General features: G+C 33.4%; 1 protein-coding gene across 1 annotated transcript in view; it reads right to left on the reverse strand.

The window, feature by feature from the left end:
• The window catches only part of Tap42 (immunoglobulin binding protein Tap42), a 61,018-nt gene that overhangs the window by 14,191 nt on the left and 21,862 nt on the right, over positions 1-24,965 (reverse strand). The window contains exons 5-6 of the mRNA XM_035362696.2: positions 9,519-9,588; positions 9,280-9,365 (exon numbers count right to left, since the gene is read on the reverse strand). Of these exons, the coding sequence (XP_035218587.1) occupies positions 9,280-9,365; positions 9,519-9,588 (156 nt within the window). The remainder of the gene's footprint in view (positions 1-9,279; positions 9,366-9,518; positions 9,589-24,965) is intronic.

Below are 24,965 nucleotides of genomic sequence, written 5' to 3' on the forward strand. Positions count from 1 at the left end.
TTCTACCAAGCAGACCCTGCAATTCAATCAAGATACCTATACAAAATAAAAGGCAGTATTCATCTTTGATTCTGAATTTCACCTGTCTTCACCTCCTTTTATTTTACTATATATATTCTTGTAAAAGATCTACTTTTAAATGCCTGTCACTAGTCAATTTACAAATAACTTTTTCATACATCCAAGCATGGAAATAGATGTATATATATGAATAATCTTATTCTTTCCCATCAAATTTGGCACTCATATTTTGAGCTTTGGGGAGAATCCTTTTTTTTTTTTTTTTTTTTTTTTTTTAATTGGCAAAATGCAGATGAATCTATCTTAAGTTTATCTGCTATCACCTCAGTCGTAAAACTCTGACTGTTTTCCACAAAAGCACATACATCATAATTTCTGTCAGAAGGCTGTCCAAAGCAGGGTTTGTTGCTGAAATTAAGATCACTAATTTGAAATATGCTGTACCGATTTTTTTATTTTTACTGTGCTGAGAGTAGAAGCACATTATAAATATATGTCTCAAATATTTGCCTTTATGATTCCAACAATAGCACCTTTTGGAAACTCGTGTATCATAACATATGATTCCGACAATAGCACTTTTTGGAAACTCACGTATCGTAACATAATATATGTAACTTTTCTCTATTTTGACAAAATATTTTCACATACAAATTAAGTTCTCTAAATTATTCATAACGCCTCAACCTATCTTTAGGTACTCTAAACTATCATGAAATAATCATTAATACTGCAGCTATATTTCCACACCTAAAAAAATTGGCCATGAAATTTTGCAATTATTTAATATTTTTTATCACTATCACTAATTAACACACACACACACACACACACACAAAAAAAAAAAAAAAAAAAAAAAAAGGCATACCGAGTGTTTAGTACACAAACATATTTTATTTATTTGTTACTTCGCAAGACTAAAGCATTATTAAATAAATCATGATAAACTGCTCCTATTTTAATTTCTACAATGCTAGGTTAAATCTTTTCTATTGTATCAAATGCAGTTTTGTTATTTTTACTATTGAAAATATTTTGGCTTCTTCAGTATTCATTTGTTATCAGAATTAAAAAATATTCTTAGAACCTGTTTTCTGCTTATCACCACAGCTTCGCTAAACATTAAGGAAAAGGCAATTAATTTCATTTTTAAAATTTATTAATTGAATTGGAAATTGTAAAAAGGGGTTATGTTACATAAATCAAATTTTACAAGAGCAACAAAATACTATACCATTCCTCTCAAAAATGTCAGAAGACGTGTAAAAATACTGAATTAAATGGATCCTAGTTACATAAATCTCATATATCTTCTGACACTCTTCAGAGGAATGGGAACGGGATAGGTTTTTTTCGGGGGGGGGGGAGTGTATTGTTTTTGTTGCTCCTGTAAAACATTTGTCACATAATCCCTTTTTCATCTTCCGATTCAATTCGTTCTTGCATTTTACAGCAATAAGTTTTCTTTGGAGTTAGGTTTCCCTGTTTTATGTTCGGTAGTACTTATTAACACGTCTATTCAATTTAATATGAAATTTTTTATATATTTTTAGAATGCTTTTTGCTGCTCTTTATGCATCAAAGATATATTGAAAATTATCCTTACTAGTTCTTCATTAGCTCTTATGAACATTAATAACTGCTTTATTTATATTCTTTCTGTGGATGCTAGATATTAATTGTTGTCAATTTTAATATATTTTATATTCCGAAAACTTTTACAAGTAGCAACTTTTAAAGGTGTAAGGGAGTTGTCATTATTATTATGTAATTCTTTTAAAATACAAATACTAATATTTAGTTTTAAAATATTTAAAACAGTCAAAAGTCGTTAATTCGGACACCCATTATCCGGACCTCAAAGCTAAAATCTTTCTGCGCATGCGCCGCGTTGACGCATGCGCATAGCCGTTTACGCGTGTGCGCAAGACCTTTACGACTGTTGGCAGTGGTGATAAGGCAAAGCATAATTTGCTTCCCTTAAATAAAGCTAAGACTAAACTAAATAAAATTCATGCTTTATTCCGTAAATAAAATAAAAGAACTAACACTGTAGCCTTTACATTTAAAATCATTAAGTGAAAGAAAAACTAGCATGATGCTAACTGATAATCACACAAGAGAACAAGAACAAGAACATTCGCCGATACCGGCGTACATATTTATTATACTCGGCCAACCCGCCGATCTTGACGTCATCGGCCAATCAGCGGCAACCACGTTAGCTTACCTCCGATCAAAATTTGCATGTGGAAAACTAAAGCCAACAAACGGCCCTCTTTTCCCCATGTAAAGACAAAAACAAAACTTTCACAGAAGTTCATAGTTCAATTCTATTATACGAAAACACTTATTGTCTTTAAACACTGAAAACATCTAAACAAAACTTTCTTAAATTAACAGCAGTCGCTGCTTTTGTAAATAAGTCGGCAGTATTTAATTTACTGGTGATAAATTCAAGGTCAAACACTCCATCATTTACTAGTCTTCTAACAAAGTGATATTTTACGTCTATGTGCTTGGTTCGGCGATTTTCTATTGGCGATCTAGAAAAATCAATGGCAGACTTGTTATCCCAAAATAGTTTACACTCTCTTAAATTAAACTTTAAAATTTCATCTTATAAGACATTTTTCGTCCACATTAATTCCTTCGCTACTTCAGATAAGGCGATATACTCCGCTTCCATAGTTGATAAACTTACACATTTTTGTTTAACAGATTTCCAGATTACCGGTACTTCATCTAAATATAATACAAATCCTCCCATGGACACGCGGTCATCTCTATTACTTGCATAATCAGCATCTGAATAACAATATAAATTTAGATGTTTAATCTTCGATAAGTTTAACTTATATAATTTAGTATTATTGAGATAACCAAGCAATTTCAACAATGCTTCCCAATGCCTAATTCCAGGATTCTCCTGAAATTGTGATAAGATATTCACTGCATATGTAATATCAGGCCTTGTCCTGTTAGCTACAAAAACTAAACATCCTAACAGATTTCTAAAGGGTAATGTATGCATTTCCGCAATTTCTACACTTGTAAATGGACAATCTAATTTTGTAAGAATAGTGCCCTTAGCTATGGGAAGTGAAGTTATTGGTATCTGGAAATGTTTAAATTTTTCAAAAATTTCTTTGATATATTTTTGCTGATGTATAAAAACTCCATTCTCATTCTCTAAGAATTCAATTCCAAGTAACGTTTTAGTTTTGCCTAATACTTTAAGATCAAAAAACTTCCTCAGCTGTGAAATTACTTTATCTATACTATATTGATCTTTACTAAAAATCACAATATCATCTACATATAACAAGAGAATTACATTTGAATCCTTATAAACACAATTACACCATTGTATTTTCTTAAAATGTAGATTTTCTAAAGTACTTTCAAATTCACAAAACCATTCACGGCCGCTTTGATGTAGACCGTAAATGGCCTTGTGTAATAAACACACTTTATTTTCCTCTTCGATAAATCCCTCTGGTTGGGTCATATATATTTTCTCATTTAGGCTTGCATATAAATATGCGTTCTTTACATCTAACTGACAATTAGTCCATCCATATAAACATACCAGTATAGTGAAAAATATTCTTATGATTGAAAAATTTACTACAGGACTGTAAACGTCATCAAAATCTTCACCTCTTTTCTGCCTGAATCCCTGTGCTACTAAGCGTGCTTTGTATCTAACCACTTGATTCTTTTCATTTCTTTTTAGCGTATAGACCCATTTGTTTCCCATTAGTTTTATTTTCTGGCTTTTCGACTAATTCCCAAACCTTTCTTTTCTTTATTGTGTCGATTTCTTCTTTCATTGCCTTATCCCATTCTTCGGCATTTACTGATTTTCGTGCTTCTTTAAAATTTTGTGGGATAACTATTTCTACGGAATTTGCCTCTTCAAACACAGAGCTAGTCTCCTGTTCTACGAAATTAACTTTCCCCGAGTATTCGTTTTTTCCACTAAAATCGAACTTATCTTTTTCATATTTAATATTTCTTGCCTCACAATACTTTTCAATATCATTATAGGATCTAAAATGGGTGTCTGTTCCCTTTACATAATAATACGAGGGCTATCCAGAAAGTAGATTACGTTTTGGAATAAAAAAATAAACAAAGTATAGGAAACAAATTTTATTATATACAGATGAAAGCCACACTCAAATACTACTTTTCTACATAGTCACCATACAAATTAAGGCATTTATCGTAGCGATGTACGAGCTTGGAAATTCCTTCGTCGAAAAATTCGGCCGCCTGCGCCTTCAACCACTTCGTTACCTCTTCTTGCAGCTGTGCGTCGTCATCAAAACGCTGCATAGCCAGCCACTTCTTCATTGCTGGGAATAGGTGGAAGTCGCTCGGTGCCAGGTCGGGACTGTACGGCGGATGAGGAAACAACTCCCACTTAAAAGATTCAAGAACTTTACGAGTGACATTTGCCGTGTGGGGCCGGGCGTTGTCGTGAATCAACAAGATCTTAGAGCTCAACATTCCTCTGCGCTTGTTTTGAATTGCTCTTCTGAGTTTTTGGAGAGTTTGGCAATACCTTTGAGAGTTTATTGTAGTGCCTCTTTCCAGGAAGTCCACCAAAATTACACCTTTTCTGTCCCAAAAAACAGTCGCCATCATCTTCCTTGCCGACATTGTTTGCATGCATTTCTTGGGTTTTTGGGGAGAACTTGTGTGCCCCCACTGCATTGATTGCAATTTCGTTTCACAGTTCACATGTTTCACCCATGTTTCGTCACCAGTAACGATGCGATCGAGTAAAGAGTCACCATCCTTATGGTAAGCGTCCAAAAAGTTCAACGCTGCAGCCATTCGCTGATTTTTGTGGTCCTCTGTCAAGATTTTTGGAATCCATCTTGCACAAAACTTGTGGTAACCAAGCTTTTCGCTGATGATTTCGTGCAACAAACTTCGCGAAATTTGTGGAAAACTCAAAGAAAGTTCCGTTATTGTGAAATTTCGATTTTCACGGACTTTAGCATCGACTTTTTCGAGAAGTTCGGCGGTCACTATGCTGGGTCTCCCACTTCGATCTTCGTCGTGAACATTGGTTCGGCCATTTTGAAATCTTATGACCCACTGACGCACTCCACCTTCAGTGATAATGTTGTCCCCATACACTTCACGAAGCTGCCGATAGATTTCTATCGGTTTACAGTTTTTTGCAGTCAGAAACCTTATTACTGAGCGCACCTCGCAGGATTTTCAATTAACGCAGACATTTCAAACCGTCACAGTATCTGAACGGAGCACAGCACGAACCTCTCACTAGCACGGCTAGATGCAGACTGAGCTGCGCAACGCTCTGACCCCAAGATGGCCGCGCTAGCCCCGCCCCTAGCGGACACGGACGGAAACGTAATCTACTTCCTGGATGGCCCTCGTATATGTCTGTACGTGTTCAATCTGGCCTTTTAACTGCTTTTCTTTGCCAGTTTAAGTCTGATACTTCTTTCGGAGTAGATTTGTCACCTGACAACTTTATTTCTTCTCTAGAAATTTCCTGTTCTTCATCTGATTCTGCTAATAGCTCAGATTCTTCTAGTCTTTTAAATTTAGGTTTTGATTTCTGCTCCAGGATGCCATTTGCTGCATACAGTTTTTCATCGAACTTCACATTACAGTTTTCTATTAATTTGCGTTCTTCTGGCAGCCATATCCTATAACCCCTAGTTTCCTTCGCATATCCTACCATGATTCCTTCTTTGCACCTCATTTTTAATTTATTCCTAATCTGTTTTGGCACGCCAACATAGGCTTTACAACTAAATACTTTAAAATAAACAACACTGGGTTTTCTATTTAGGAACATTTCATAAGGGGTTCGGTTGCTTTTATGACATACTCTGTTCCACGTATGTACGAAACAGCCAAGAGCTTCTGCCCACCATTCTTTTCCCATCATTAAGCATAGCTTTAACTGCATCTAATGCCGTTCGGTTAAAACGTTCACACACACCGTTCTCTTCTGTGGTGTACGCGTTCGTGCGTTCAGCACTAATTCCATTTTCGGCTAAGTACCCTTCGAATTGCCTGTTACAGAATTCCCCACCATTATCGGTGCGTATACTCATTAATTTTCTATTCGTCAGTCTTTCCATTTGCCTATGATAATTCTTAAAATTGTAGAACGATTCGTTTTTATTTTTCATACAATACACTACTAATCTACTATAGTCATCTACAATAGCAAGAAAATATTTACTCCCACCCTTAGATGGAACTGGTAGTGAGCCACAGACGTCTAAATAAACCATCTGCAATGGTTTATCCGATCTCTTCGGAACAGATTTAAAAGTTATTCTACTAGATTTAGCAATAATACACGATTTACACCTCTCTATTGGTTTTTCAATTTCTGGTAACCCTTTCACGCTTTGATTCTTACTAGTTTTCTTAATATAATCAAAATTTACGTGGCTAAATCTCCGATGCCATAGCATTGCATCGTGTACTTTATTTAACTTTCCAATTTCTGTACCCTAACCAGCTTCCCTTTTACCTGTTGCATATCTAAATGGTTTTACGTGATAAAGTCCATATCGTTTAGCGTAGCATAATCTATCCCAATTACTAAAGTATATCCACATCTTCCCTTTTGAAATCACAAAATGAGCACCAGCCTTTTCTAACCTTGTTCCCGATAATAAATTTCTTCTTAGATTTGGATTATATAACACATTATCTAACTCAATCCAATTTATTCGATTGCCTACTTTTACTGCAAATTTGACAGTACCCTTTCCTAGTAGTACTTTACTTTCACAATTTCCTACAGCTAAAGACATACATATATCGTTTATTTCTTCGAAATTTGTCATTAAATTTCTATTATTACAGAAATGAGTTGTAGCTGCAGTATCTACGACCCAATTAAATTTATCTGCGTTACCTCCTTTATCTGTAGTTGTTACATAATTTTCTACTAACATTAATTCTTTATCTTTAAACTGTCCATTTTTATCGTCTATTTTAAACTTCTGATTTTTACTTACATTTTCTTTACATTGAGCAATTAAGTGCCAAAATTTATGACATCTGAAACAAGGTCCTATTCTCATATTCCCCATTTTTTTCTCAGATTTAGTTTTATTTTCAACTTTATCTTTCCCTGCGTTTAAACTAATAGTATTAAACACGCTTACCTTGTTGTCTTCTAAATCAGCAATTACCTGGCGAAGTCGGCTTTCTTCCCTTACCAGCTGTTCAGCAATTCTTTCCAGCGTAAAATCTTCGTCCTTCCACCTATATATCAACTGTACAATGCCGGAGTATTCCTGGGGTAATCTCCTTATTGCCTGGAATCCTTTAAAAAGATCTGCCAAGTTGTGACCAGCTTCAGCCAACTTCTTTGCAGTCATTCTTATCCTCGCGATAAATAATCCTATTTCTTCATTTGGCGTATATCTAATACTAAAAAATTCATCCAGTAACTGAATTATCCTTGCTCTTGTTTTGAGTTCGAATTGCTTCTGTAGAACTTCCCACGCTTCTTTACCACTTGAACATTCTTGTATCAGCGGCCTGAACTCAGCTTTAATTCCGTAATATAATGTATTGAAGGCTCTGTTCTCCCTCATTGTGAACTCCTGCTTTTCACGCCTTGTTGCACTTTTATCTAATTCTTCTTCTTTGTCTTCTATGAAGCTCCAACAATTTCTATCCAGTAACAGCATTTTCATGTCGACTTTCCATCGACCCAGTTGTCATGGTTTAACAACTCAAAACCTTCAGGTAGTAATGACATCTTCAATTAATTGTGAGCACAACGACTTGAACAAACTTCTAAGACAGGTTAGCTTCTTTTCGTGGATAATGGCCCTCTTCACCTACATTCCTTCAATGCTGAGTTGAACTGGATGACTGATTAGCTGTTGGCACTGGGCCCATAACCCTGTTGGCAGTGGTGATAAGGCAAAGCATAATTTGCTGCCTTTAAATAAAGCTAAGACTAAACTAAATAAAATTCATGCTTTATTCCGTAAATAAAATAAAAGAGCTAACACTTTAGCCTTTACATTTAAAATCATTAAGTGAAAGAAAAACTAGCATAATGCTAACTGATAATTACACAAGAGAACAAGAACAAGAACATTCGCCGATACCGGCGTACATATATATTATACTCGGCCAATCCGCCAATCTTGACGTCATCGGCCAATCAGCGGCAAACACGTTAGCTTACCGCCTATCGACCTCCGATCAAAATTTGCATGTGGAAAACTAAAGCCAACAACGACTGCGCATATGCGTCTGCGCAAGCGCAGAATACGTCTTCGCGTGCGCGTTTAATGTATAACGGACGGTATAAGCTAAAATTATATAATTATCTATTTCAGTTAATGTTGATGATTGCGTTGTTCCTTAATCTTCGAAATGGATCCGGCTTATTATTTTTTGCAGACTATAAGAGCAATTTTATAAAAGTAAGCTTGAACTTTCGATTATGTCAAATTTCCAATGCTGGAGCTCCCAAAGGATCTACAAAACGAAAGTATGTTTCGATGTCCATCAAACAAAAAGTGGAATTGCTACAAAAAATGGATAAAGGCATATCCTTTGTTTATCTAACCGTTCTGAAATCTGTTTATCAATTTCACGCGGCTCTGCACGGGGGTGGGGGTGGAACGTTGCGGTGCGCAATGAACTGGAAGTTGATCTGTCAGCACTATCGTTATCTTCAGGGTAGATGTTTTTATTTTATTTGGCTTATAATTCCTTACTAAATGTAGTATTTCATCTCGATGTACTCCATCTTTGATATGATTTAAATCAAATTCCTCATCATTATAAATATCACGAATACAAATCAAATAGTTTTCTGGTTGCAATTTTCTAATTTCAGCTATGCGTAATGTATGCTTTACGCATGCACGTGTTGAAAGAAATGTTTAATAAAGTAAACAAATAAATATTAAGTATCTTTTTTTGTAAATTTTGATACCGTTTAGATCATAATTGCTCATTATTTTATAAATTACGATTTCATATTTTTAATTTTATAATTTCTGCATGCCATCTTACCAGATTTAAACTGATGATCTATAATCCGGAATCGCCGAAGTCCCGACGAGTCCGAATTAAAGACTTTTGACTGTATTCATTGTAATTATCTAACATTCCTAATTCAATAAAACTATTAAATATTAAAATTTTTTAATAAAAATCCAATGCCTAAAAAATGAACAAAAGAATTAAAATTCAATCTAAATACATCCATACCTTTGCCTTAACAGATTCCTTCCTATTTAAATTGTTTCCACTTTTATCTTTCATTTGTACCATAGTTCCAACAATATTCTTCTCAGCTACATGAAGAAAACTCATGTTTTAAATGCTCTTAGAAATTAATGTGAATAATTAAATTTAAAACACGAGTCAAAATACATAGCAATGTTCAGAAGCAATTTTATTTTTGTTTCAAGTAGAAAAAGAAAAACTATAAGAGTAATCAATCTTACTTTTAACAGTCTCAAGCTCTGCAGTTACTGTCATTATCCATTTTTCTAGAAGTATCATATAGTATTCTCTCTTGAAGATGGGGAAGAAAAAAAAAAGAAAAAGACTAAAAGATGCAACTATTACAAATTTTTTTAATTTATTACAAAAACTCTACATATTAACATTTTAATTCATTTATTATTGAACTGGTTTTTAAGTGTACATTGAAAGCTGGGTACTTATGTATTATTTCACTGAACGTGAAAGACGGCTACCATCAAACCACGAAAGCTGGCAGAGGTCCTGCCAAAGTTGTGGCAGTCATTCATGCAGAATTCTGAAGGAACTAATGCCTCTTTATTTAATAAATAATCAGTATTCAACTTGCTTCATTTCTACATTTTGCAAAAAAACTTCTGTTGATTTCTACTATTTTATTATGCTTTCCAATTTTACTGGAAGCTATGTCTAAAATGCTATGAGTATAAATTTCCTGCAAGCGAGTATTCCAATCAATGACTGTTTTGTCACCATATTCAGCTAACCATATCATATCCATTAATATACACTTTTTTGATGGTTTGAGAAGGCCAGTCCATTTTTGAACACCCATTTTGTCAAGGTCTGGTTGTGCAAGTCTCGATGTGTGAATGAAGCAGTTATCCTGCTGGAAGAGAAATGGACCTTCCCTGAAATATTGCCACACAGCTGGGAGAGCAGCATTGTCCAGAAAGTCCACATACATCTCTGAGTTCATGTTTTCAACCACAGGAACTAAAGGACCCAGGCCAAACCATGAAAAACACTCCCAGACCATGATGCTGCCACCACCAAACTTTACATTCAGCACAATGCCATCACTTAAGAAGTGCTCACTGGGCATCCACCAAACCCACATGTGTCCATCAAACTGCCAGATTGTAAAGCAAGCTTCATCACTCCAAAGAACATTTCAGGGACGGGCCTAGATACTTTTGGCCTAAAAGTGTACATATGTACCGAAAGCTGGATACAAATAAAAAATAATTAAGCAGATAGTGTCATTCGATGAGTATGTCAAATAGTATCATTCATTAAGCTTATATTTACTTTGTTAATTACTATCTAATTAGTACTGTGTTGACGTTAATTTAATTCTCAATGCGGTGTTAATCAGTATCAATCTGTATTATTCTGTATCATAAGTGCGCCATAACTGGCTGCTTGGGTGTTTTCGTGATTTTCCACATGCGTAACGTGTATGCAGTATCGTCTGGATGCATACGTGAATAAAGCGGGCGCAGCCTGCGCAAAACCGCTGAACACTGGTAGTTTGGTCCAACTTTTGAATCCCAGCAAACAGGCTGACTCCATGGGTGTTTTCATGATTTTCTGAATGTGTAAATTTTATGCATATGTGGATAAAGTGGGCGCAGCCCTGGTAAAATTGCTGAACGCTGGTAGTACGATCCAACTTTCAAATTCCGGCGAACGGGCTGACTGCGTGAGTGTTTTCATGATTTTCCGCATGCATATGTGAATAAAGCGGGCGCAGCCCGGGTAAAATCACTTAACACTGGTAGTTCGGTCCAACTTTACATATGTGTAACGTGTATGCAGTATCTTGTGGATGCATATGTGAATACAGCAAGCCCATCGCTAAATACTGGTAGTTTGGTTCAACTTCCCAATCCCAGCGTACTGTACAGAAATTGTGGATGCATACGTGAATACAGCGGCCACAGCCCGGGTAAAATCGCTGAACACTGGTAGTTTGGTCCAACTTTCGAATAAAGTCCAACAAAAAAGGGCTTCAGCCAGCGGGCTTGCCCGCTAGTAATACATTAAAAAGTGTATCAATGAAACTATCCCTAACTCTGTTGACAAATACAAACTTTAGAATACAGTAAAAATAGTTTTCAATTGCACCTTCCTCAAACTTTCTTTCTAATAAAAATTAATAGATAGTTTTCAATTACACCTTTCTCAAACTTTTTTCTAATAAAACTTAACAGACCATTAAACTTATTTTTTAAAAGTATTCTTAACACTGGTAGTCATTGATTGAATTTACCATGATTGATGGAAACTGAGTTACTGACTGGATGAAAATTATATCCTAACTACCTGAGCTAAATAAAATCATCTAGACAATGAAATAAAGGTACTTAATATTTGGAATATTTTAGTCTTAACAAAAAACAGTAACCAATATTTGCAATCAATTCATTCAAATTTTATAGTACACAGTTTACGTAATATACATATAGATAAGCAATTTAATATAAATTTGCATTTCCTTTTCTTTAATAACAGTTCATAATTTATTAAAAAAAAGGTACCATATCAGAAATTATTACAAAATATACATGCTTAAGTTACATACAAGATATGGAGAGCTATAACAAATAGAACAGCACTTAAAACATACAACATCAATATATAAAGCAATGCGTAGAATACATAAAACAAAAATGTATGGTGTCTCTCTTCATGAGTCATAATTTCAAAGATCGTTTCGTTTCAGGAGTCAAGGTTGGGAGAGCATTAGAATTTCAAATCAAAACTTCAAGATTTCACAGAACATAGAAATAACATTTATTAACGATAAACTTATATTACTTCCGCCTATAGCGGCCATGAAACATAATCAAGCATAAAAAAAAAAAAAAATACGACATGCCTCATTCTTCATGTTCAAGCATCAAGTGGAATATTTTTCATCGGCGCGCATCAAGAGCACCACCTATCTACCGAAAAGACAGAACATACTCCGCCCCGATGAACATTGGTTCATTACAACATTGTTATAAAGATCTTCAATTTTAGATTTAAACAAGTTTTCCAAAAGTTCAACAGTATATCATATAAAATAAAAATGCATAACGACAAATTTAAGTTGAATAACAACATTAAATTTAGCACAAAATTTTACAAATAAAACATACTTACAATCTCTAGAAGGAAAACAAAATAATGAAATTGCTAAATTACCATAATCCACAATTGTGGTCCATTCTCTGAATCTGAAACATAATTGAATTAATAAAAATAATAAAGACACAAATTATGAATATACAATTAATGGAGTTTTTTTTTAGAGTCTTATTCACTCAATGGTAAGCGGGAGTTTATGTATAGGACGCTTCATTTCGCCCAATAAAGTTTTTAGTTTCACAACACGAACTTTTCCATCAGCACCAGGATATAGCTCAATTACTCGTCCAAGTCACCACTTTAATGGAGGCAAATTTTCATCCTTTATCAAGACTAAGTCATTGAGGGCTAAATTTGGTTTATCCCTCAACCATTTGGTATGCCCTTGTAATTGTGAAAGATAATCTCTAGACCAACGTTTCCAAAAGCTCTGGAAAATTTGCTGTGTCAATTTCCATCTTTCAGCAGGGGTTAGCTTATTATTTGTAAGATCAGGTTCAGGAATTGCTGTTAATGTAGTCCCAATTAGGAAATGTCCAGGTGTTAAAGGATTAAAATCTTCAGGGTCAGATGAGATGGAAACTATTGGCCTGGAATTCAAACACGTCTCGATTTATGTAATTAAGGTGTGAAATTCTTCGTATGTCAGAACCTGGGTCCCAATAGTTCGCTTTAAGTGAATCTTCATTTGTTTCACTCCAGCCTCCCAAAGGCCTCCAAAGTGAGGGGCAGCAGGAGGATTGAAGATCCATTGAATATTTTCATCGCTCAGGTAGTTTTGAAATGCTTCTTCAGAGGAAAGTGTAGCTTTGTATCTTCTTAATTCTCGATTAGCCCCAACAAAGTTGGTTCCTCTATGAGAAAAGATTTTCTTGGGTTTTCCTCTGCATGACACAAATCTTTTCAGAGATGCTAGGAATGCTTCAGTTGTTAGATCACTGACTACTTCTAGGTGAATGGCCTTTGTGGTGAAGCATATGTAAAGGCAAACGTAACATTTATATCTCGTTCCTCCTCTTCCTTTCCTAGCTTTAATTAAAAAGGGGCCTGCAAAATCTAGTCCTGTATTCAAGAATGTTCTATCCGGCAATACGCGAGAAGCAGGTAGGTCGCCCATTATCTGACTGGATGTGCTTGTTTGATTTTTAAAACATTTTATACATTTCCAAATTATTTTTCTTACAATTTCTCGGCCATTAACGATCCAATATTTCTGTCGCAGAGCAGATAATGTTAATGTGGCTCCTCCGTGAAGGTTCACTTCGTGAAAGTGTTTGACTATCAATTCAGTAACTTAATGACTTTTGGGAAGAATGATTGGATACTTTGTGTTTTCTGAATTCAGAGTCTCCGAGTTACAGAGTCTACCACCGACTCTAAGGATTTCTTCTCTATCAAGAAAAGGATTTAATTTCAGGATATTACTGCTGAGATTCAATTTCTTCCCTGCTTTCAAAAGTCTAATTTCTTCTCTAAATTCGGAATTTTGCATGATTTTAAAAATCAAATTGCTTGCCTTATCCAATTCTTGAACTATTAAAAAACCCTTGAGTTTTAAAGATGTAGGTTTAATATTGTGGCAGAATCTTAAACACCATGTAGTTACGCGTTTCAATTTTTTCCAGGATGAAAACCTGGATGTCAATTCAAATTCAGCCTCTTGGCTAATAACAGAACATACAGTAGTTTGACGCTGTTCTACCTGTACCTCTTCCACCATAGGCTCGATCAAAGAATCAAAAGATGATGAAGGTACATTTTTCTCTTTTAACAACACTGGTCCATTGAACCAAAGTTTATTTTCCACTAGATCAGAAGCTCTTAATCCATGTGAAACTATGTCATCCGGATTGTCATTTTCCTTACAGTATTTCCATTGCGAAGGTGATACAACATCTTGTATTTCACGTACACGATTAGCAACAAAGGGTTTCCATTTATCAGCGGTACCCCTGATCCAGTGAAGAACAATTTTAGAGTCACTAAAACAAAATACATTATCTTTTTGGATATTAAATAATTTCCTTAACTATTTAACTATTCTTGCGGCAATAATGGCTCCCATAAGTTCTAAACGAGGCAAAGTTAATTTTTTAAGTGGGGATACACGGCTCTTTGAAGAACAAAAGATGTACAGCAAGAATCAGGATCACAAAAATATGCAACAGCTCCATATCCCTTGAGGCTGGCATCACAAAAGACAAAAAGCTCTATTTTATCGAAATTTACACATTCATCATTTAATATGTATTTTCTAGGAATATACAAGTTGAGAATAACTTCAATTTCAAAGTACCAAGTTTTAAATTTTTCACTTAAATAACTGGGCAAAATTATGTTCCAATCAATACCCAATTCCCATAACTCTTGTAATAGGAATTTTATTCTGATAACACAGGGTGCAATGAATCCAACTGGGTCATAAATTTTTGCCACAATCTGTAATACCTTTCGCTTTGTAACGTGTTTCCAGTCAACTGGTTGTAAAAGTTCTTGTACATCTAATTTCAATGTGTCCTCATCCAAATCCCAAATTATTCCCAGCACCTTTAACATTTTCTTATCCAAATTATCTTCCTTATTAATTAAACCAATATCTTGCCAATGATTTTTTAAAGATACGGAATTTGATTCAAATTTTCTTAAGTTCATACCAGCGTCTTGAAGAATTTTAACTGCATCAGTTGATAATGAGAAAACTTCTTCAACGGAGTCTGCTCCATGGATAAGGTCATCAACATATAAGGACTTATTTAACATGTCAACAGCTTTGCTATATTTCTTTTCATAACCCTTAATATGATGTTTGATAGTGGCGGACAAAATAAACGGACTTGTTGTCATTCCAAACGGCACTCGGCACATTCGAAAAACCTTAAAGCCTAAACTATTGTCACTATTGTCGTAAGAATGATCAAACCACAAGAACCTTAAAAAATTTCTATCTTCACTATCAATTTGAATTTGGTGAAAAGCCTTCTCTATGTCTGCACAAAATGCAACTTTATGTACGCGACATTTTAAAATTATATCCAACAGGTTAGGATTTAAATTAGGGCCTGATATCAAACATTCCTTTAACGATTTAGCTCCTTCAGACCTAGACGAGGCATCATAAACTATTCTTATTCTTGTTGTTACTTTTCCTTCACCTATAACGGGCCTATGAGGCATATAATAAGTTAGGTTCATTTTACAACTTGTTCTCTAATTATATTATCATATTCATTATATAGGAAATCATTTCTCTTTAATTTACGCTTTAGTCCTAGAAATCGTTGTTTAGCAACGAAAAAATTATCAGCGAGTTGTGATTTATTGTCCTTCCAAAAGTGTTTTGTTTCGTACCTGCCGTTATTAAATTTTAAACTGTCGTTAAAATGCTTAATAGTATCCAAATCAGTTTCCGAAAATGTTTTGTTTTCATTTTCAATTCCTATCGAATCCAATTTCCAAAATGACTGCAAATTAAATGTGTTTCCTTCAACGGTAGATAAAAACAACGCATTAATTCAAGTATTATTATTTTTTACTTTACCCATAACTGTGTATCCAAATATCGTCGGTACTATAAACAAACCATCATTTATCATTGAATTACTTCCTGTTTGTATATACCAGAAATGCTCCGCGCCAAGCAGAATATTTATGTTCTCATTAACGGGACTTGTATCCGAAAGTTCCAAACCCTTTTTAGTCATAAATTCTTTAATGTTTTGACATGTTGATGGTGCCTGGAATTCTATTGATGATATTAATTCTATCCCATTAGCTTCTACGACAAGGCAGCGATCATCGTTTTTATTTTTTATTTTTAGACTATATACATCAAATTCTTGCGAGTTACTGCGCTGATTTCCAAACGAATAAATTGTTAGAAATTCTTTTCTAATGACTTGCAATTCTAAATCTCGCGCTAACTTGTGGGTGATGAAGTTTCGTTCACTACCTGAATCAATTAATAATCTTACGATTCTCGATTTATTTTTGCTTTGAGCAATAACAGAACGTGTCTGTAAAAGCACACTATTTTTAGGTTTTAGAGTGTTACAGTGGGAAGTAGATACTAAAGTTTTATTTTGCGTATCTGCGGATTTAACACCTTCCATTTCTTTCGATTTCAAACGGCAGAAAAGTTTATTATAATTTTTCTCGTTACAATTTTCGCATGGTTGTATATTTGACCGACAAAACGACGACAAATGGGATTTGAGAAAGCATCTGTAACAGCGACCTTCATGTTTTAATTTGTTTCGCTTTTGTTCGTCGGAAAATTTCAAATATCCGGCAGATGTATGTTCGTTTGATTTGCAGAATATGCAAAACATTTTTACCGATGTGTTAAAAGCAGAAGCTTGTGATTTGACTTTATAATTTTTGAACCCTTGTTTAGGATTAACCCCTGTGTATTTATTACCTTTTGAGCTATTAATCAAAATACTTGCTTCTCGGCATTCAGTTTCGATTTTAATGAACTCTATTAATTCACTTACTTCTATATTTTGGTTATATGTTCTTTTTCTATGGAATTCAAAAGCTAAATCTTCAGGTAACAATTTAAGAATTATTGGGTTCAATAACTGTCCGTATGAACCGCTAGTAACATCTAAACTACTTAAATTTCTAACGCAGATTTGTAACTGATCATAGAGCTTTCTTAACTCAAAAACATTTGAAGAACTTTTAACTGGTTCTAACTGTAACAACATCTGCATGAATTTTGATATAATAACATCTTTACGACCAAACCTCTCTTCTAAACTTTTAATGCATAGATCATAATTTTCTTCAGATAAAGTATAACCAGAAACACAATTATATGCTGAACCAGATAATAAACTTTTCAAATATGTAAACTTATCTATTTTAGATAAACTTGGATTAGAATGAATAGCATTATCATACGAATTAAAGAATTCGAGCCATTTACTGGGATCACCAGCAAATTTTTCAATATTTAATTTAGGTAACTTTACTGAAGCACTACTTGTAACAACATTATTACCATTCAGAGTATTACTAATACCATTACTAGTTGTAATTATACTTCTTTCAACAACTTCATTACTGTTAATTTTCTTTACTTTACTAACAATCTTAGCTTTAAACGTTATAATTTTTTCATCATATTCTTCACATACAAGTAGTTCATTATCATATTCTTTTTCATCAATTATGAGAGCATCGATCTTTGAGTCAAGAGTTTTAAGTTTCTCATGGTATTCAATTAACAATTCATATGATGAATTTAGATCTTCTAGATGTTCTTTGCTTAATTCTTCCGATAATAATTTCTCAAGTTTATTTAGTAGTAACTTTATACGTACAATAGCATGTTTCTTTTTCTCTTTTGCTAAATCATCCATTATGTTTCGTTTTCAAAGATCGATACCAAGAACAAATAAATCAAAATTCTTACCTTTCAAAAGGTAATTCCCCTTTTCGCGGGTTTCAGACACCAAAAAATGTATGGTGTCTCTCTTCATGAGTCATAATTTCAAAGATCGCTTCGTTTCAGGAGTCAAGGTTGGGAGAGCATTAGAATTTCAAATCAAAACTTCAAGGTTTCACAGAACATAGAAATAACATTTTTTAATGATAAACTTATATTACTTCCGCCTATAGCGGCCATGAAACATAATAAAGCATAAAAAAAATATGACATGCGTCATTCTTCATGTTCAAGCGTCAAGTGGAATATTTTTCATCGGCGCGCATCAAGAGCGCCACCTATCTACCGAAAAGACGGAACAACATAGAAACATACCCAAAACACAGCTGTCTAGTGATTACAAGATGGTTTCTTTTTCAGCATGCAGTTGGAAATTTGCATTATGGCCAAGTATTCATCAAGTTCGATGAGTCCCAACTACACGCAAAACACTTGCTTACCTTTTTTGAAACAATGCTGCCACTGCTCACAAGCATCAGTGTGCCTCTTTCTAAGATTCAGTGAACAATTCATGCCATAATCCTGAATTATCAAGTGATTTTGTGTGTGTGTGTGCCCGCATGCTTAAATTTTTTGTAAATTCATTTACAATGAGTCTTAGGAAAGTTAATGAAAAGGGGCAAACAACAAAGAAAATTTTTAGTATTACCATGAAGGCGAAAAAAGAGATTGTTGAAAAGAATGAAACGGCACACATATCTAGGACTTTGCTACTGCATAGCATATATCAAATACAATGGTATTTATGATTACAAAAAATAAAGACACTGTTCAATTGGCTAACATTGTGAAGGAGATGAAATAGTTTATTAAACAAAGATGAAATATGTTATCTATATCTAGCAAAAAAAAAAAAAAAAAAAATACGGGTACTTGTTTTCTGTAGCAGCCCTGGCAAAACTGTGAATTTAACTTATTTTGCACTGGCGAGAAACAAAGTTACCTATCTGCACATGTCCTAGAAACAAACAGTTAATGATTTGACGGGTTTTTCTTTTTAAGTTACTTAGTATGCTTACTATTTTTAATCCTTCATCAATGGATAAAAGAGCTGTAGTTGATGTTTTTTGAGACTTTATTAACAGTAATTGCCAAACTGTGTTCACTAGGAGGAGTCTGAAAAAATGAATTTTCCAGTGTGCTTATAGAGATATTTTTTTTTAATAAATTGCTAACAAAACTGTATTAAATAAAATAATAAATAGAATTTTCTGGTATGTTTAATAATAAACAAAATTCTTTGACATATTCATATATGTTCTTTTTTAAATGAATGGCTTAGATAATTTTATTGAAGATGATAATGAATGCATATATTTAATAAGTTCTGCTGAATTAGGTAGTTAATATAAATGAACTGCTCACAAAATTGTATTAAATACTTATAATACAAATTTATATTAAATACTAGTAGCTTCGCTGCCAGCCTTCGTCTGGCTTTTAAATGTACCGGAAAAATGGCTGAAGGGAACACCAAACGCTAAATTTAAAAACTGCGTAGAATTTTACTCTGCAGAATAACTTCATAAAAAAAAGTTATTACGTATAACAAAATTGCAATGAAATAAGCAATATCCCTTAACACAAATATTAATTATCCATATAAATAAATTAACCAACTTCCCTTGGCAAAATCTTAAGAACTTAAATGGTATAAAGGAGGTTAAGAACTTTGTTTCCTAAAAAAAAACATCATTCAAAACTTTTCAATATCTTAAAAACAGTGAAATGAGCAATAAATATCAGAAAAGAATACAAAAAACAAAAAATTCTGAAAAGCAAAATATAATTAATGATATTTTATCTTATATTTTCGAGAGAAAAAAATTACAATGAAATAAGCTATATCCCTTAATACAAATATTAATTATCCTAATTAAAAAATTAACCAACTTTCCGTTGAAGGAAAAAAATCATGCAAAACTTTTCAATATCTTACAAACAGTGAAATAAGAAAGAAAAAAAAAAAAAAAAAAAAAAGAATTCTGCGCAGAATTTTACTCTGCAGGACAACTTTATCAAAAAAAATATCAATAAAAATATATTATACAAAAATGACAATGAAATATGCCAATCTCTTAAAAACAGTGACATAAGAAATATGATGAAAAATTGTTGCCAAACCCATATTTCTAAAAGAATGAAACTATTCAAAATGATGCGATTTCATCAAAAATCTATCAACAACAATAAGAAAGGAAAATTGTTGCCAAAATCACATTTTTAAAGATGTGAGATGTGAGAAGTGTACTCGGAAGCTTCATTTAAAAAATGTTTTAAAAATACAAAATATTATCATTTTTCCAAAATTCTTTTTGTAAAAGCAGTCGCAAGGATGAAAGTTTAACGTGTCCAAAAATAAAAGAAAAATAAACTGTACATTTTTAAAAATAAACTTTTTTTAGAAAAAATCCCGTTGAAAAGGTGTTAAGCTCCCTTCGTTAAATAAATTCGTATTTAATCAATTTATTGAAACACGAAATTTATTTTAAGTTCGTAAAATAGCTAAGCGCCTATGTTTCATGATGATGTGAAAATGGAGTGTGTAGAGTAAAATCTCGCTTTCCTATAGCCCATTATGTCTCAAAATGACGCGATTTCGTCACAAAACATAAAATTTAAAAAATTCTAATTCAAATTTTGAAAAAATCGCTTTGAGGTGCACTGGCTATTGTCTAGATGCGCCTATGTACTAAATTTCGTAGCCGTGGGTCTATTAGCTTACGCGCAAGCGCGAACAGACAGACTCTTTTATTATATGTAGAGATTAATTGCTAGCTCGTCCCATTAGTATCATTATATTTTTCTTTTTTATGACTGTTGCCTTTTTTTAAGCAGTTGGCTGTGCAAGCTATGGCTAATACGTTAAAAGAGCTAAGTATAAAGGGCTAGTATGTTAAAAGACAAAGAAAAAAGGAAAGCAAAAATAATAAGAAAGTTAATTTGTAAAAATAGTCTTTCAAAATGTGATATTTAAAATATACAAAAAAAGTGCAGCTACGTCAGGAATTGATCATTTCCGGTACTTAAACGTTAGCGCAGTCACCTTATAAGGTATTTCTCCCACTTTCTTAGCGTGCCTTCGTGGTGTAGTGGTCAGCACACTGAGCCGGTATTTCAGAGGTCCGTGGTTCGATTCCCGGCGAAGGCGTTGCTAATTTTTCATCTTGCCTGCTTCCAAAAATACCTAATACCTCTACAACGATATCGAATTTTCTCAGATTGCGCCAAACCATAGCAACCATGCTCATAAAAATTCTTCATGCAATCATACATAGTTCTTCAGTTAGTTCTAAAACAAAACATACGCTTATGAGATTTGCATGGTAGTAGAAAACTTGCGTTGTAATTTCTGCAGAAATACAGTATTTTTGTCGCAAATTTACTAAACGGAACAACTGCTTTGAACTGCTCTTAAAACAATTACTATAAAATTTCTACTAGGGACAAAAAAAAGGGGAGGGAGAAGAAAGAAAAGGAAAAGAAGCATTAACCCCCCCCCCCCCGCTTTCATGTAGGTTTATTGATTGATTTTCAAAATAAATTATAGAAGGCATAATAATAATCTGCTTGTGCGTAATTAAAAATTCTTTGCAATTACAAATCATCCCCTGTAAAAGTGAGCCAAACTGTGACAAGGTGGCTACGTTAATATATAAGTACCTATTTTCCACTTTGCACACCTGTTCATCTTTTACTATTGATGAAGAAATTTCATTTCATGTTCTTGAAAAATTTTTAATCATTTTTATGGAGGAAAAAATATTAAACTTAGATTATTTTAATTTATTACTCTCTGAACTGAAATTTCTGAACCAATTTTCGTAGCCGTGGGTCTATTAGCTTACGCGCAGCGCAAACGAAAGACAGACAGACACACACACACAGACTCTTTCTTTTATTATATGTAGAGATTAAATTTGTATTTTAATCTAATACAAATTTATATTAATTTTTTTCTATAAGTATATATTAAATAACCTATATTGTATAAATATTGAATGGATTGCTGATTGATCACCTACCATAGTCAGTTTCATTTCTGTGGATATTTATAACATTTACTACAAAATCACACTTATGCCTGAACTGCACTAATAGCTTTTCTCTTGCCCAAACTACTATTACTAAAACAATTATCATTTATGTACAGTATATGTTACACCCACTACATGTGTATTTCAATATTAAACAGTGTTATAATAACAGTATAATTTTTCATAAGAACGGATTAAATATGTTCTCATTTTTAATTATTAGAAAAGTTTGTCTGAGATATATCCAAGGAAATGAAATGGATTAATGATGTATATCCTAGGACCACAGTACTTTATTTTAGATCAGTCCTAAACCTTAATAAAAATAACTGTCAAAGATACATATAGCAAATTCGGTAAGAAATACAGTAAATCAGGGATGATCAACATGCGGCCTGCAGGCCACTTGCGGCCCGTTAAACATTTTTATGCTGCCCGCCAAGCATTTCTAAAATTGAATTTATTTTGTCGACTTTCTCTCATTAATATATTGTTATAAAAATAATTATAATAAAATGGTATTACATACTAAACCGAAACAATTTTTTGAGGCGAGTTCCTCACTTGTCGGCGACTTGTTCAAGCATGCAATACAAACGCACTGCATCTGTGCTTGTTTGTGTTTGCTTTTGTCACACAATCAGTCAGACTGGTAAGCTGCTAACTAGTAATTTTAGCAATTCTTGTGTTTCTTGAAAGGCGTGAGTGCAATATTATTGTCAAAAAGGTATAGGCTACATAGCCGTACTCGTGCTGCCAAGCCATTTTCAGGTAGTGACATCTATTGATAGAAAACGAAAGTGCTAATAACTACTACTACTTTCGCTTCTAGCCGGGAATTCCTCGTCTCATGTTAACAGAGTAGTTACGTTCTTAAAAAGTAGAAGTCATGCACTAGAGTGAAGAAATAAAGATGTTGTAATGCAAAAGTAGATTTTTGCTTTTTGAACATTGCAAACAACAAAAACATTGCAGCGGTAATAAAGGTAATATTAGAGTTTATTTATTCAAAATTAAGTTTTCCGACATTTTTTTTTTTTATTTTCACAATTTTAATCCATAATAGCATGTCAGAAAAGCAAGCAGCAAAAAAAAAAAAAAAAAAAAACCGGAAGGTTGAAGATGAGCACAGGCATTTCCAAGAAAAGTGGAAATTTGATTACTTTTTCACTTTTGTCAAAATAAAGCTGTATGCATAATATGCTCAGAGACTGTGTTGACATTAAAAGAATATAACATAAAAAGGCATTACGATACAAAACATGAACAGCAATATAAAAACTTAACAGGACAAGTCCAGATAGATAAGTTTAAACAAATGGAGAAAAACTTGGGAAAACAACAGGCTATTTTTAAAAATCAAACTATTTTATCAAATACTGCAGTAAAGGCTAGTTTTTTTGTCAGTCAAATACTGGCAAAATGAAACCCTTTGCGGATGGAGAAATGATAAAAGAATGTCCGACTGCTGTTGCAGAAATAGCTTTTCCTGATAAAATAAATATTATTTCAAACATTAGTTTATCAAGATTCACCATTGCAAGGAGAATTGAAGACTTGTCCGAGAGCATAGCAACAACGCTTCGTGAATGCATTGCAAAATTCAAATACTGTTCTTTGGCACTTGATGAGAATTGCGATATTAGCGATACAGCACAACTGGCTATGACACCAAAATTTAATTACGTGGTATTGACACCAAATTTAATATTACAGAAGAATAGTGTTCACTGATTCCAATGCAAGGGACTACAACTGGCAAAGAGCTGTACGATGAACTAAAGTCTGTGTTGGAAAATTTTTCAATTTCATTAGAAAAGATTGTTGGTATATCGACAGATGCAGAATGAGCAATGTCAAGCATGGAGGTAGGAGTATTGGGAAGGCTATTTCAAGACATTAAGAAGATCACAGGAAGGGAAATATTCGTTAACCACACCAGGAAAATTTGTGTGCAAAAAGACTGAGTTTGCCAAATGTCACAGTACCAATAATTAAAATAATTAATTTTTTAAAGTCGCGCACATTAAAACACCATGAATTTAAAGAATTTCTGAAAGATTTAGATGGCAACGTGGTTTTTAATACTGAAATACGTTGGCTTAGTAGAGGTGCAATGCTAAAGAGTATACAACTTAAAAAGCAAAATACAATTGTTCTTGGATATGAAGGGATATCCCTTTCCTCATTTTGGTAATAAAGAATGGATGTGCGATTTTGAGTTTCTTATCTACATGACTCAGCATCTCAATGATCCTAATGTGGAACTTTATTCACAATTTGTACGACAAAATTCAGGGCTTAGAGTGCAAATTAAAATTGTGGAAACAGCATCTTTTGCAGAATAATGTGTCTCACTTTCACATTTAGAAAACGAAAACTAAACTAAAAAATGTGCACAATATAGAGACATTTTAATCAACGAATTTCAATTACGATTCCAAATGTTCAAAGCTGAGAAGACAGCTGTTTCCATGAAAATGTTTTCCTTGCCATTTAATATCGATGTGGATACAGTTCCTGAAGACTTTCAAATGGAAGTGATCGACATGCAGAATAATACCGATTTAAAAAATGTATTTTGCTCAGTAAACATCGAAAATTTTTATAAATCTTATGTGAGCCCAGAGAAATTTCCGTTTTTGACGAAAAATGCAAAGCAAATGATGTCTCTATTCGGAAATACGTATGTTTGCGAACAATTATTTTCAATCATGAAATTAATCAAAAATGACCATCGATCAAGACTGAGTGATGCACGATTAGAAAGCTGCGTACATGTAGCTACCTCATCAATTCCAACTGATATTGATCAGCTTGTATCGAAAAAACAGTGGCAAATTTTTCATTAAAAATTTCAAGTAAATTCGTTTTTCTGTTCTTTTCTTATTTGTTTTTATTTTGCATTAAAATTTGTATATAAAATCTTTACTTTTTTAAAAATTTTATATTTTTTTATTTTAATGTTTATTATAAATAAAGTTTTGTAAATTATTAATAATGGTTACTTTATGTGTGGCCTGCCAAAAAATTTTTAAATTGGCCCGTTGATTAAAAAGGTT

This window comes from Stegodyphus dumicola, chromosome 2 (assembly GCF_044657685.1).
Source record: "Stegodyphus dumicola isolate Sdum_Otavi_A_Nest chromosome 2, ASM4465768v1".
NCBI lineage: Eukaryota > Metazoa > Arthropoda > Arachnida > Araneae > Eresidae > Stegodyphus > Stegodyphus dumicola.